At 35.2% G+C, this 14001-nt stretch overlaps 1 protein-coding gene across 10 annotated transcripts in view; it reads left to right on the forward strand.

The window, feature by feature from the left end:
- Dgkh (diacylglycerol kinase eta) overlaps nucleotides 1-14001 on the forward strand; it is a 173880-nt gene that overhangs the window by 131027 nt on the left and 28852 nt on the right. For all 10 annotated transcript variants that reach the window (XR_010041809.1, XM_063232725.1, XM_063232723.1 and 7 more), the window contains 5 exons: nucleotides 1899-2045; nucleotides 3867-3984; nucleotides 4909-5019; nucleotides 5159-5255; nucleotides 13008-13115. Coding sequence is in view for 9 of the 10 variants with exons in the window: in XM_063232725.1 (XP_063088795.1) it covers nucleotides 1899-2045; nucleotides 3867-3984; nucleotides 4909-5019; nucleotides 5159-5255; nucleotides 13008-13115 (581 nt within the window). In the remaining variant the exon portion in view is untranslated. The remainder of the gene's footprint in view (nucleotides 1-1898; nucleotides 2046-3866; nucleotides 3985-4908; nucleotides 5020-5158; nucleotides 5256-13007; nucleotides 13116-14001) is intronic.

The raw sequence follows: 14001 nt of genomic DNA on the forward strand, positions 1-14001 counted from the left end.
GAATCTGACAATCAGGTCTTAGACATTTTCTTCCATTAAAAAATATCAAAGTGACGGGGCTGGGGATTTAGCTCAGCGGTATAAGCGCCTGCCTTGCAAGTGTGTGGTCGTGAGTTCAATCCCCAGTACCGATAAAAAAAAAATCAAAGTGAGGCTTGCCAGAGTATCCTTGTGGTCTTAACAGTATACCACTTGCTAATTTCCCCTGAGTAGTGGCTCTCTGAGGAGGATTGTTTTTTTTTTTTTTTTTTTCAGTGCTCATTGTTAATGGTTTCCAATAAAATGTCATCTCATCTTGTTATACTCTCATAAATTCAAAATTTTCATTTAATTAAAAAATACAGACAGTGATACAGATTTTGATACTGGGATGGACATAGGAAAATCTTTAAGGTTGTAGTATTTGATTTTAAAATCTTAATTTTGGCTCCAATAAATCAATATCTTAATATTGATTTACTGGAGATCAGTGGCAATAACAAGTTTTTTGGTTTATTGAAGCACATTCATTATATCATTTAAATTATGTAATAACTCATAGAGAAGTGAGAAATACAATGTATTAATATAATCAGGCGTTTTATTTAAAAATATCCATGAAACTAATTTTTAAGTTTAATTTTTGTTATTTTTATATTTTGATGGATTGATGATTGATTACACACTGGAGATTGAGCCCAGGGCATCACCAAGCATCCCATCACTGATGGAACGTCTCTCGCTCTTTGTTATTTTTTATTTTTTATTTATTTATTTTGAGGCACAAGATCTTGAGAAGTTGCTCAGAGTGACCTCAAACTTATGATTCTCATGTGGGATTTTAACTGTGCATCACCATAGCCAAGCAAAATGTTAGTTTTAATTACCAACGGTGGGAGATCAGTGTTAGTTATTAGTACAGTCTGCTTTTTATCAGAGAGGAGCATCAAACGTGGCTTTTATTAGAAATTAGCCACAGAAGTCACATCTGTCCAAATAAAATAAGAGTGACTCTTCTGTTACTTTCTTTACTGCAACTAAACCAGTTTTAGCAGAAAAAATAAAGTGTGTGCTAATTTGTAATTAGCCAAAGGGAGAATGAAAATGATTAAATTTTAGAGTACTTTTAAATTTAATTTGAGAACTTTAAAAATACCTACTAATAACCCCTAAATTAGTTAAAGGTACTATTTACTATTTATCAAATTACCTCAGTTTAGATAGAATTAAATTTTCTGTTATTTTTTTTAACAGTGACTGCTTTGGGCAAATCATTATTTTGAGTAAATAATTGGAAGATGCATAAAAAATACCTTGGTTCCATTGAAATAAAAGACTACCTTCTTTTTTCTTCCATTTTTAGGAGACAGTGTTAATGCATGTTTCATGTGTTCTGAGAATTACATTAATTAAATATTATAATTCACTCAATAGTTATGAGACAAGCATTAGATTTATAGTATACATTATTTTGAAAAATCATCAGGCTTTTTTAAATTGGGTTTATCACACTGACGTTAGGAGTGTTACTGACCTTTAATTATGGAAGATGTCTGGTTTTTACCATTGTCCCTCTATGTGAGCTTAGAAGTCAAAACATCTACATTGGCAGGTATAGAAGAAAATGAAAATAAAATGGTAAAAAAATACTTAGATGCAATTCACATTTTTAGTTCTTCTGCCTGATTAAAACAGGTCTTGGCCGGGAGTGGTTGTGGGTGCCTGTAATTCAGGAGGCCAAGGCAGGAGGATTGCCACAAGTTCAAAGCCAGTCTGAGCTATGTAGTGAGTTCAAGGCCACCCTGCACTACGTAGCAAGACCCTGTCTCAAAAAGAGATACATTTTGAATTTATAGGCACTTAGTAATAATTTATCCTTTACCTTTCTGTTTTGTTTTTGTTTTTGTTTTTTAATATAGGCTTTTTGCCAACAGTTAAAGCTGCACCGCGGTCTCCAGATGCTCCGGCAAGTCGTGGTCCTTCCCAAACTGATTCTCTCCCTGGTCCAGCTGTGGCAGCCACCAAAGAAAATCTCCCTGTACTCAATACTAGAATAATCTGCCCAGGTAGTACAGATTTTGAAGCATGGTGTTTTGTTAAGTATTTCTGTGGTAATGTATAAGTACTCATTTCCCATGAACTCAAATATATTTATTCCTAATGATAAATGTTCCTAAGACAATGTTTTTGCCATACTTATCAGTAGGGATCCAGGTCTTTAGATTCTTCTGTGTGTCACAGTTTGCTAGGAATCATGAAAACACATGTTTCTTGACCCTTCTCTGAGAAATTATAATGCCTTATTTTTGGAAGGGAGTTCAGTTATCTCTTATTAAATATTCACAGTAAAGCTTCTCTATACTGTGACCTCTAAATGCACGTATCTTCACAGCTTTCTTTTGGTTTTAAGTCACTTGTCTTTTTGTAGACATTTTTAGCCTAGTGATACTGTTTTATTTTTTGAACATCTTACTATAGTACCAATAAAATAAATTTACCTTAGATTAGACTAGTATTAAGGACTACAAGCAGGAGATGGAGAAAAGCATTGATACCTCATAGGTCTATTTAAATACCAGTTGTTTTCACTTAAAAAAAAAAATCGCCCAGCTTCATTCAGGTAGGTTAAACCCTAAAATCAGTGTCTTATACAAGTTCTTGTTAAAGATGAGTCACAGTTGAATGATAATAGAGACCAGTACCTCACCTTCAGTAGTGGACAAAATAACTACACAGAAGTTTAATAAGGAAATAGGGTACCTAAAAGGTGCACTTGAGAACACTCAATCTATGCACTGTAGAATTCATATGTATACAGTCTCCTCCTCCCCCTCCTCCTCTTCCTCCCCCCCGGCCCATCCTCCTCTTCCTCCTCCTCCTCCTCTTCCTCTTCCCCCACCCCCCACCATGGTGCTGGAAATTGAAACCAGTACCTCTATACTGAGCTCCATCCCTGTCCCTTTTTTTTTTTGTATTATTGTTAGTTTTAAAGTTGAGACAGGGTCTCACTAAGTCCACAAGTTGCCCATTGTGGCTAGAATCCTTCCCTCAGGCTCCCAGCGTGTTGGGATTACAGGCACGCATACCATACCTGGCTGTGGAGAGGGATCACTGAACTTCAAAGGAATAAGAAGACACAAATTAGGGTGCAGAGAGGCTGCTGCATGTGGGAACACTATGAAGATCTGAGCAGATGACAGGTGAAAAGGAAGGCTTCTTAGGAAGACAGAACTTGAGGCGACTGAGAGTGACCAACTGGTTGTGAGGAATTTAGATGACTCCAGTGTTCAGGTTTGAAATTAAAACAGTTTTGGAATTCCAAATACCATGAATTACCATTCATGGAATAATCACAATAAGGCAACATATTAATCTCATTTCAGCCACACATTTTAAAAAGTAGCAATCTCATTTTACTTTATTCTTGTCAATAACACTGAGTTTTTATCTTTGATACATCTCTTTAAAATTTTAAATTTAAACTTAGTATTATCTACATTTTGAAAATGTAAAAGTGCTAATTCCATGACATTTTGGGTAATTCAGCTTTTCTTGTAGATTCCTTGTAGACATTATTATGCTATTGGCAACAAAGAAAGCAATATATATTTGTTGAAGTTACAGAGTTACTGGAATGGTAAATGAGAAAATGTCACAAAGAGACTCCACAGCTTCATCTCTTTAATTCTTGACAATATATAGATAACATATTTAGAAGTTATCAAAAACCCTGTATTTGTAACTATTACAGTTCCTAGTTTTGATAGAGATGAGTAGGCATTGAAAAATATACTTTGGGAGTGATTTTGATGTGAGCCTTGAATGTACTGGTCTTTCCTTTTTCTTGAACATGTTGTGATCCTTTATGTATTTATTCTTTCATTTAGGTTTAAGAGCAGGACTAGCTGCCTCAATTGCTGGGAGTTCTATTATCAACAAAATGTTACTAGCAAATGTTGATCCTTTCGGTGCAACGCCTTTTATTGACCCCGACCTAGATTCAGTGTAAGAAAATGCTTTTCTAATTACTTTTGTTTTGGCTTTGCTTACTTCTGTTTTACATGCATTTTGTAACATTTTAAATATAGTACAGTGTATTTGGCTCCACATTCAAAAAAGAGTGACTGACAATTTCAGAGGTTCATCGTGCTGGCACAGTGAGACCTTCGTGGCCTGTCTCTGAGGCAGGTCCCTTCCAGCCTGTTCTCTGCAAGAGCAACCCTGGCAAAGGAAGGCATGGCTTCTCTCACTTTTTCCTGGAGACGTTTACTTTGTAGTCCCTTTCCACCTGTATTTATGCCGTCCTTCAGCTGCTTTTCTTTCAGTCTGACCAGATCTGCCACCTTTTCCATATGCAGCATCTAGGTTTACTGATTTCGAGAAGCTTCTGGCCCACATTGATCTTCTCCCTTCTTAAAATTCCTAAAAACATTTCTGACAGGTCGAGACACTTTTCTTTCTCTTACCTGCATTTAATTTTGCTTTTGTTGTATCTTATTTCTGTAATGGGATTCCTCAAAGACAATCTTATGTTTTAAACTTTCAAAAATACTTAGAAGAAGGGATTAAAACTACAAGCTTTTTGCTCTAAATATACTGGAGACTTTCTAATAATTAAGGGGCATGCTGGCGTTGGAGTAGAAGCCTTCCATAGTCATCCTTAATTGTCTGTGGAGTAAGAGGCTTGCAAAGGGGGCAGAAGCCACATTGAATAGAAACCAGGTTTTCTGCCACTGCTGTGCCTTGGCCACCACCCCTTGTGTCACGTGTGCTCGTGTATTGTGGTTGTGCAGAGAATGACTCCTGCTAACCTTCATGATTTATGAGGAGTAGGAGCCTCACAGGAATTTAAAATCATTTTTTAAGTTCCTTCTTGTGAACAAATGTCACGTTATAGTGAATTTATGTTACCTTTCCTTATTTTCATAGAGATGGATATTCAGAGAAGTGCGTTATGAACAATTACTTTGGGATTGGATTAGATGCAAAAATTTCATTAGAATTTAATAATAAGAGAGAAGAACACCCTGAAAAATGCAGGTAATTGTGAAAATAGCAATAATGTTATTACATGAAGGCAATTTTACTTAATTTCATTTATTATCTCTTTTGCTTGCTCAGCCTTTAAGAAGCAAATAAATAAAGTTTACTGAGATTCCTTGCCAATATTTCTCTTCAGGAGCCGAACTAAAAATTTGATGTGGTATGGAGTCCTTGGGACCCGGGAATTATTACAAAGATCTTATAAGAATTTAGAACAAAGGGTTCAACTTGAGGTAAGTTCATCTTCAAGTAAAGACATATCCAGGGATCTTATGTAGAAAAGTAATTTCATGAGTGAGCTAATTTGACCTGAGTTCCTCTGATTAATGATTAAACATTCAAGGAAAAATGTGGGCTACGGCCCCTCCCGGGGGAGAACCACCAACTAGCATCTCCTGTGATCCGCACCATGTTGGAACTTAGGGTGCTGGGAAACCAAGCAGCCAGCCTCCCTCCCTGCTAAGCAATAGTGAGCCTACTGGTGCACGGGCTGAAAGTCAAACATCCCACTTCCCCTATCCTCCTTTTTCTGCCCCCCATTAGCAAATGGGAACCAGAAATCTGGGCATCTCTAGGGAGGTTGACATAGTAAATTAGGGGGATTTCCTTCTACCATCTCTTTGAAGGGAAATACTTTTATTATTGTTTTGCTTTATTCTGATTAATGGTACTGCTCTATTCAATATTCTGTTTTGATAACTTCAAAAAAAGGAAGCTTTGAGTGAAATATTTTAAGCCCTAAAAGAAAACGTCCAACACGAATTGATCTACCCCTCAAAACTATCTTTCAAAACTGATGGAGAAATAAGATACTTCCATGCCAAGGAACACCAGAGGAAATTCATGACTATGAAACTAACATTCCAGAGTATTCTGAAGGGCATGCTAAAAAGAGATGACAAGGATTACAACTCCATGAACCCCGGCAGAATGAACCCACCAGGCAAGGCAAACAGTTAAACAGAGGGGACAAAAAGGAAGCCAGAGACAGGAAAGTAACATGCAAGGATAAGTCAATACATAGTAGGTATAACCATCAATGTTAATGGCTTCAATTCACCAGTCAGAAGAAACAGGGTGCTTCCAAGCGGATCAAGAAGCAAGGCCCAGCAATATGAGAAACACTTTCATTCAAGAAGAAATTTATAGACTGGAAGTCAACGGATGGAAAATAATACTCCACGTGACAGGAATCTAGAAAAAAGCAGGGGCAGCTGTTTATTTGTAGGCAAAAATGGATTTCAAGCCAAGTCTGACTGATTAAGATAGAGAAGATCACTATATTTTTGCAAAGTGAATAATCCAAGAGGAGGAGATAACAACCACAAAAATATATATGCACACAAAATATCAGTACACACAATTCTATAAAACAAGTATTAATGGACATAAAAATCACTAAGTACTAATAACAAGTGTAATGGGGGACGTCAATACCCCACTATTATAGATAGATAAAATAGACAAAAAATTCAACAACGAAATATCAGAACTGAAGCAAATTTTTGACAACTTTCAATGGAACTTTTGATTTCCTGTGTATCTCTTTGGAAAAAAAAAAAAGAAAAATGTGGAAGTGTCAGTTGTATGTTGAAGGCGGTATAGACATTGACTATGAACACTTAACCGTGATTATCATTAGCTGCGGATAAGGGGCTGCTGTGTAGCACAGGATCCCATTGGAAAGGTGGAACTGTGAAGTGCATTTTTAGAACAGGATGTTTAGTGGGCTTCTTCACTTAAGTTACCCAGTTCTGGTCCAATTCTGACATTCTCAGATTTCACAGACTCCTCAGTTAGATGAGCTGAGCAAAATAACACAAAGCCTACTTCATAATAAAATGTTGAACATCTGAAACTAATGTATTGAAAACAATACTACAAATGGAAATTAGAATGGCTGACGGTAATACTGTTATCCTTTCTTAAGTTTGAGTGTGCTGTGATTCTGCCCCATAACCAGCCACCTTAAGGATTATGGAATTACTATCTCTGAGATCAAACTCACTAGATGGTCTTAGTTCAGGTGAATTTGCAGCTTCTGCTGGTGGCTCAGGCTTTAGATGAGACACTTGAGGGGTACAGCTGTTTTTTGATCTCCACTTGCAAAGGGCCTGACACTATGGACCTTTAGACATTGTGAGAAACTATGTAACCCTTCTACAAATATTTTTAAATGTATTATATGTAATACACTAAGAAGCTAATAGTTAAATTAACAAACTATTTTTTACATTGTTAAAGGGTAATATGTGTTTCATCATTACCAAATCAAAAATCTACTGGCAAGGGGGCTGGGGATTTAGCTCAGCGGCATAAGCGCCTGCCTTGCAAACAGGCAGTCGTGAGTTAGATCCCTGGTACCAATAAAAAGGAAAAAGATAAAAAAAAAAAAATCTACTGGCATGTCTAATTTCAAAGGAATGATGAACATAAATGATATCTGAAACATCTTGTAATGTGACACAGAAAGTCTGCATATCTGTTGACAAGGCGTAGCTGCTGCTTATGTCTGATTTGTTTCCAACTTTTATAACTGAGAGCAGTGCTAAATCTTGGAAGTTAGCGCAAAGAGATATATTTTTACCATCAAGTTAATAAACCCTGTGTAACTGATTTCTGAACTTCAAGAACCTTTGATTTCTATGTAGATGTTAAATGATTTTTTTTTTTTTTTTTTGGTACCAGGTATCAAACGCACAAATGTGCGCTTACAAGGCAGGCACTTATGCTGCTGAGCTAAATCCCCAGCCCATTAAATGATCTTTTTAAAAACCCCTAAAACAAAATACATGAAAACATGCTAATATATGGAAAAAGTAGAGAATTTTTTCCATTATTTAATCAAAGAAAAATATCCTCCTAGAAATAACAGATCATTGATGCAAGCCCTGTTGCCTAAATACTCATTTTCCTAATGATGGTTCACTTGAGATAAAGGTGGAGAAAAGAAACCTGTACTTTTGGAAGGTTTTCTCAGAGAGATTCCTGCATCAGTGACAGTCTTTGGCAAATAAATGGTTCTTTTGCTCCCTTAAGTTTTCTTTCTCTTTTATATTGTGGTATGGAAGGAAACTGATTCCATGTCCTGACTTTGATTTTATGCTGAAGAAAGAAAAAGATGATGGTTTCTCTATCTTCAAAATGAATGAAATAATGCTTTTGTGCAAGTTAGAATTCAGTGAGCTAAGGAAAAAAACATTACTCCATAAACTTAAAAGAGCTATACAAATATAAACTGTTTCCCAAGATGTAGCAATTTTTAGTTTTATATGTTCTTAACTTCCAGTATCACTAATATTTATAATTCTCTTTCCAGTGATGGAATAACATCAACAGAATAATACCAACACATTTTGCTACTTTTACAGTAGCAAACTAACTTTGACATATAAATGCAAGCATTTCATTAAACATTTCAATTAAGAAAGAGAAAGGCAACTTTCTGCTCATATTACATATAACTCACATATGTCAAGCAGCTTGTTCTATTAAGTGAAATAATGATTGCATACTCTTTTGAATCCTTTAAGTATTAAAATAACTTGAAGGAAACAAGTAACTTCTTAAAAGCAGTGTTCATCTGTAGGCTATGATGAAACAGATGATAGAGGATACATACTTGTATCATTTGCATTTTTGGTTATTTCATATAATTCCACAATCTATACAGTTTTAAAAACTTAAGTATTTTGTTTATTGCATAATGGTAATTTTCTATATTTTAACACAAATGATTATTATAACTACTGGCTAAACTTTTATAATAATTAAATTTTACTGAATTATTTCAACATTATTATCTTCTTAAAACTTTATAAAGTAGGTGTTAATATCAAGTCAGAGAAGAAAGACACATGCTCAAGAAAGCAACTCTTTTGTTAAGATAACAGTACGTTAATTAAAGAAAGAAATTATGATGTGTTCTAAGAACCTTCTTATTCCTTATTGGCCATACTGTGTTCTAGGAACTGTTAATCCATTTAACAGGTGAGCAGTGTGAAACTCTGAAAGTTTAAGGGACTTACCCAGTGCTAAGTGATAATTCAAACCAAGTCCATGGAAGAAAATATTTAAAAGAAAACACAAATTGTAAGGGGGGAAAGGGGAAAAGGAGGAAGAGAAAAAGGGGGAAATATATATATATATATGATAGTTAAGATAATTATACAGGTAGCTTGTCTTAGTTCACTGAAAAGTTTGTGCTAATATTGTTTGAACAAGATATCATGCCTGTATGTTGTACTCTGACTAACTACTATAAAGGCAACAATATGCAGTATATTAATTATTGTAACTTTTTTATTGTTATTTTTATATTTTTTTCTCTTTTCAAACAAACAAGCCCATCAGTTTCCCACTATACCACATTGCCTGGTCAAAGGAGCCAAAGAAAGGCAAACACTAATCAAAACAACAAAGTAAACAGAATATTGAGGCATTTTGCAACCTCATGGGCCCCAAATGGAAATGCAGAGCAGTAGGGAAGATTATAAAAAGATGTAATACTATTGAACATCTTCTTTAGTCACACAACAATCTATGTAACCTGTTTTGGTCATGTTTTTCCCAATGAAAAATATGAAGTGAGTTGTAAGCACTAATTTTTCTATGAAGTGAATATTGAGCACTGAACTCTGGGTATTTTGTTTAATGCATACATGTTAAAGGCAGTGTATAAAAATACTGTAATTTTTAAAAAGTCAAACCCTATTTTAAGAAAATTCTTTCTCGAATAGGAAGGGGATCAAGAAATGGAGTAAAGGAGGGGAGAGAAAGGGGATGAACCAGGAAATTAAGACGTGTTAAGTACATAGGTACCAACTCCATACAAGGAATATAACTATGTATTACAAACATGTACTAATTAAAAATAGTAATAATAAATTTAAAAATTAAATCAACCTGAACATTTATGAGAAGGCAACAATTGTAAACATGTATTCGCATCATGTATAACCATGTCATCAGTCAAACCCCCCTTTATGTATTTAACTGGTAATTTAACTTTCATGTAAGTGACTAATTAGAAGAAAAATAATACAGAATGCTTCCCGAGCATGTGTTTGGCTGGACCTGGGTTCTAAAATACTTGTAAAGCTCAGCTTTGCATTTTGCCATCGCCACTTAATTACAGAGCATTGGCAGGTACCACAGGCTCTGAGAAGTGCTGGGTGAGAGGAGCAAGGCAGAGCTGGCCCCTGCCTGGCCTGCTTTCAGAATGATGCCTTAAACAAATCCATAGGATACCACCATCCAGTAGGAGTCTCACAAGTGGCCTCAAAAGAAGGCTCAAGAAAAATAAAAGCTGATTTGAAGAGGAAGAGAAAGAGAGAAAACATTCTTTAAAAAACAGGTTTAAATAACAGCTTTTATGTAAGTTATTTATGCCTCCATTTTTTTTTTCTTTTTCTATTTTATCAGTACCGGGGATCGAACCCAGGACCACCTGCTTGCAAGGCAGGTGCTTATGCCGCTGAGCTAAATCCCCAGCCCAATGCTTCCATTTTTTAAAATAAGGCTCTTTGCACATGTTTATGTTTTATTGGTCCATGTTTGCCGACATAATTATCACACTGTTCATGGGGAAGTGACGCGTGTGCAGGACACAATCCCCTTCACTCCCATCCTTGCCCCATCTCTTGCTCTCCTTCCTGCTTGCAAAAGGTCTGTCTCTCTGCTTCCTGTTATCTTTTATTTTGTTCCTTATTTATATTTTAGGTTTCTCATATAAGAAAAGCTGTGCAATTTTTAAGTATGTGTGTTTGATTTATTTCACTTAACATTATGATCTCACGGGGCATCTATTTTTTTTCTACAAATTGCTCAAATTCATTCTCCTTTATGGCCAAGTAGTACTCCATTGTGTGTAAACATCACATTTTCTTTATTTACTCATTTGTTGATAGACATAAGGGCTACTTTCAAGGTTTAGCTATTATGCATTGTGCTGGTATAAATGTATATCATAGTAATATGATAGCTCTAAGTCCTTCAAGAAGATACCTAGAAGGGGAAGAGCTCAGTGGAATGAAATTTCAAGTTTCAATATTCAGATTTTAGGAATCTACATAGTAATTTCCATAATGGTTCTATTACATTCCCAACAATACAGAAGAATTTCTTTTCTCCCACAACCTTGCCAGCATTTGATATTATTTGACTTCTTGATGATAGCTTTCCTTTCTGGAGTAAGATGGAACCTAAAAAAAATTTTATAAAACATCGAATGTAAGTGTTCTTTAATTGGCATTTCTCTAATGACCAGAGATATTGAACGTTTTTTCATGTATTTATTGGTCATTTATACTTCTGAGAAGTATATGTTCATCTCAATTGCTTGTTTTTTGATTGGGTCTTTTATTGGAGGGATATTCTTTTTGAGTACCTTATATATTCTAGATATTAGTCTTCTGTTTAAAGAATAGGTGGCAAATTTTTACCTCCTTTCTATAAGCTGCCTCTTCCTTTGCTGTGATCTTATTTTTTGATTCTTAGTATTATTGATATTGATACTATTTTTCTTGATATTTTTTCTCATACAGTTGGTGTTCAGTTCAGAAGGTCCTCGCCTATCCTTTAAGTATTTAAACTATTTTAGTGGATTGTGTTTCTGTTCTAACATTTAGTTCTTTGATTTATTTTGATTTTAGTTTAGTACACAGTGAGAGAAATAGTTCTAGATCTTTTCCATGTGAATAGCCAGTTTTCCCAGCACCATTTGTTAAGAGGCTGTCTTTTTTCTGGTTTATGTCTTTGATCGTTTTTGTAAAATCAGAAAGCTAAGTGTGCATGGATCTTTTATTCTGTCCCATTGATAATGCTTCGAGAACCATATTGAATCGGGCTGGTGATAATGGACATCCTTATCTTGTTCCTGATTTCAGAAGGAAAGCTTTAACCTTTTCTCATTTAATACTCTGCTGGCCTTTGATTTGTCTTAAATTGCTTATATCAGATTGAGATAAGGTTCTACAGTACCTATTTTCTTCAGAGTTTTTATCATGAATGGACATTGGATTTTGTCATAAGCTTTTTCTAAGTCCAGTTAGATGATCCTGTAATTTTTTTGTCCTTTTGTTTATGTGATATATTTATTACACTTACTGATTTGCATATATTAAATCACCTTTGCATCCCTGAGATGAATTTTTGGTCACGATGTATGATTTTTTTTTTTTTTATAAATTAGCACTTTTGTTTGCCAGTATCTTGAGGACTTTTTGTGTATGTGTTCATTAAAGAGATTGGCGTGGGTCTCAACATCTCTCTCTCTCTGTCTTTGTGTCTCTGTCTCTGTCTTTCCCTCTCTCACTCTCTTTCCTTTTCTGTCTCCCTCTCTCTCTCTTTCTCTCTCCTTTTGGTTGGGTCTTTTTCTCATTGTGTCCTGTAAGTTCCTTATATTGTCCCGGCATTTTCATTTGATCCTAGAAAACGGCTGATTTCTTTTGTTAACCATTGATTATTCAAGAGAGTATTGTTTAATTTTCATGTGTTTGCATAATTTCTCTGATTCTTTTGCCACTGATTTCTAGTTTCATTGCACTATGATCTGATAATGTGCACAGACAGGATAGTTTCAATTCTTTTGTGCTTGCTTAAATGTGTTTTATGAGCTAGAATGTGAGCTTTTTTTAAAAAGTCCCGTGTGCTGCTGCAAAGAATATGTGTTTTATTGTTGCTAGGTGGGACATTTTATATATGTTCCATTTTTTCAAAGGTTTGGTTCAACTCTGATGATTCTTTGTTTTTGTCTAATTGATCTATTAGTGAAAATGGGATATTGAGGTCTCCCAATATAATTGTGTTACTGTTTATATGATCATTTATGTCTAGTAGTGCTTGTTTTATGAAGAAATGTGTAAGAAGTATTTACAAATGAGCAAGCATTGTCAACATACTTTGCTCCCTCACCCTTTTTCTTGGGTCTTGCAGAATGATGCTCCTGTTATTTTTGTCTAACCTCTGACCTTTGTATCTCGCAGTGTGATGGGCAGTATATTCCTCTCCCTAGTCTTCAAGGCATCGCAGTGTTGAACATCCCTAGTTATGCTGGAGGCACCAACTTCTGGGGGGGAACCAAAGAAGATGATGTAAGTAGCATAATGGGAGTGAGATTTGTTTCCTCACAAGTTGTATTACTGGAATACTTTCTTTTTAAAATGTGCTTTTTAATGTTCACTTTAAGTGAGAATACACTGGGGAGGTGAGAAGTAGAATAGATTTAAGATTTTATTTGAATACTCATGTATATACTGTAAAATTTCTTATCCTGGAATGTAGGTAATAATGTTCTGGATAAACAAAAATGAATGCACACTGTCAAAGTAAACTTTGGGAGATAAAAGGGAGAAACTTTTTAATAGCATCCCAAGTATTATTTTTCTGCTGCTATAAGAATTAACACAAATTTTACAACACATGTGTCATCTTACAGTTTTGTGTAGTAGAGGTCTGCCACAGTCTCCTTGGGCCAAAAATCAAGGAATCAGTTGCAGTCTGTTCCTTCTGGAGGTTCTAATGGAAAATCCACTTCCTGCTCTTACCAGATTTTAGAAGTTGCCCATATTCTTTCCTCCATTGTCTTAACCAAGGCAGATTGAAGCCTCATACTGTACCATTTTGGTCTCCTCTTCTGCCTCCTCCTAGAGTTAGTAACCCTTGTGACTGTAGTGACTCCACACAGAGCATGCAAAATAACCTCCCGATCTCAAAGTCCTTAATTTAATCACATCTGCAAAGTTCCTTTTGCCAAGTTAGGTAACATCGTCCATGAACATTTTTAGGGTGTAGGTGGAGTTAACACCATAATGACATTCAGTACTTTTAATTTTCTTAGCTTATATGTCTATTACTACTACTTTTAATTTTAGAAATATTAAGAAGGCATATTTGGCTAGTGAAGGTTAGGGCTGTTTTTGCTTTTATTCACCTATTTGAGAGTGGCTCTTAAATGAATTTACAGGGATTACATATAAA

Source organism: Cavia porcellus, unplaced genomic scaffold (genome assembly GCF_034190915.1).
Source record: "Cavia porcellus strain 051 isolate PalLab524CR breed Dunkin Hartley unplaced genomic scaffold, mCavPor4.1 scaffold_21, whole genome shotgun sequence".
NCBI lineage: Eukaryota > Metazoa > Chordata > Mammalia > Rodentia > Caviidae > Cavia > Cavia porcellus.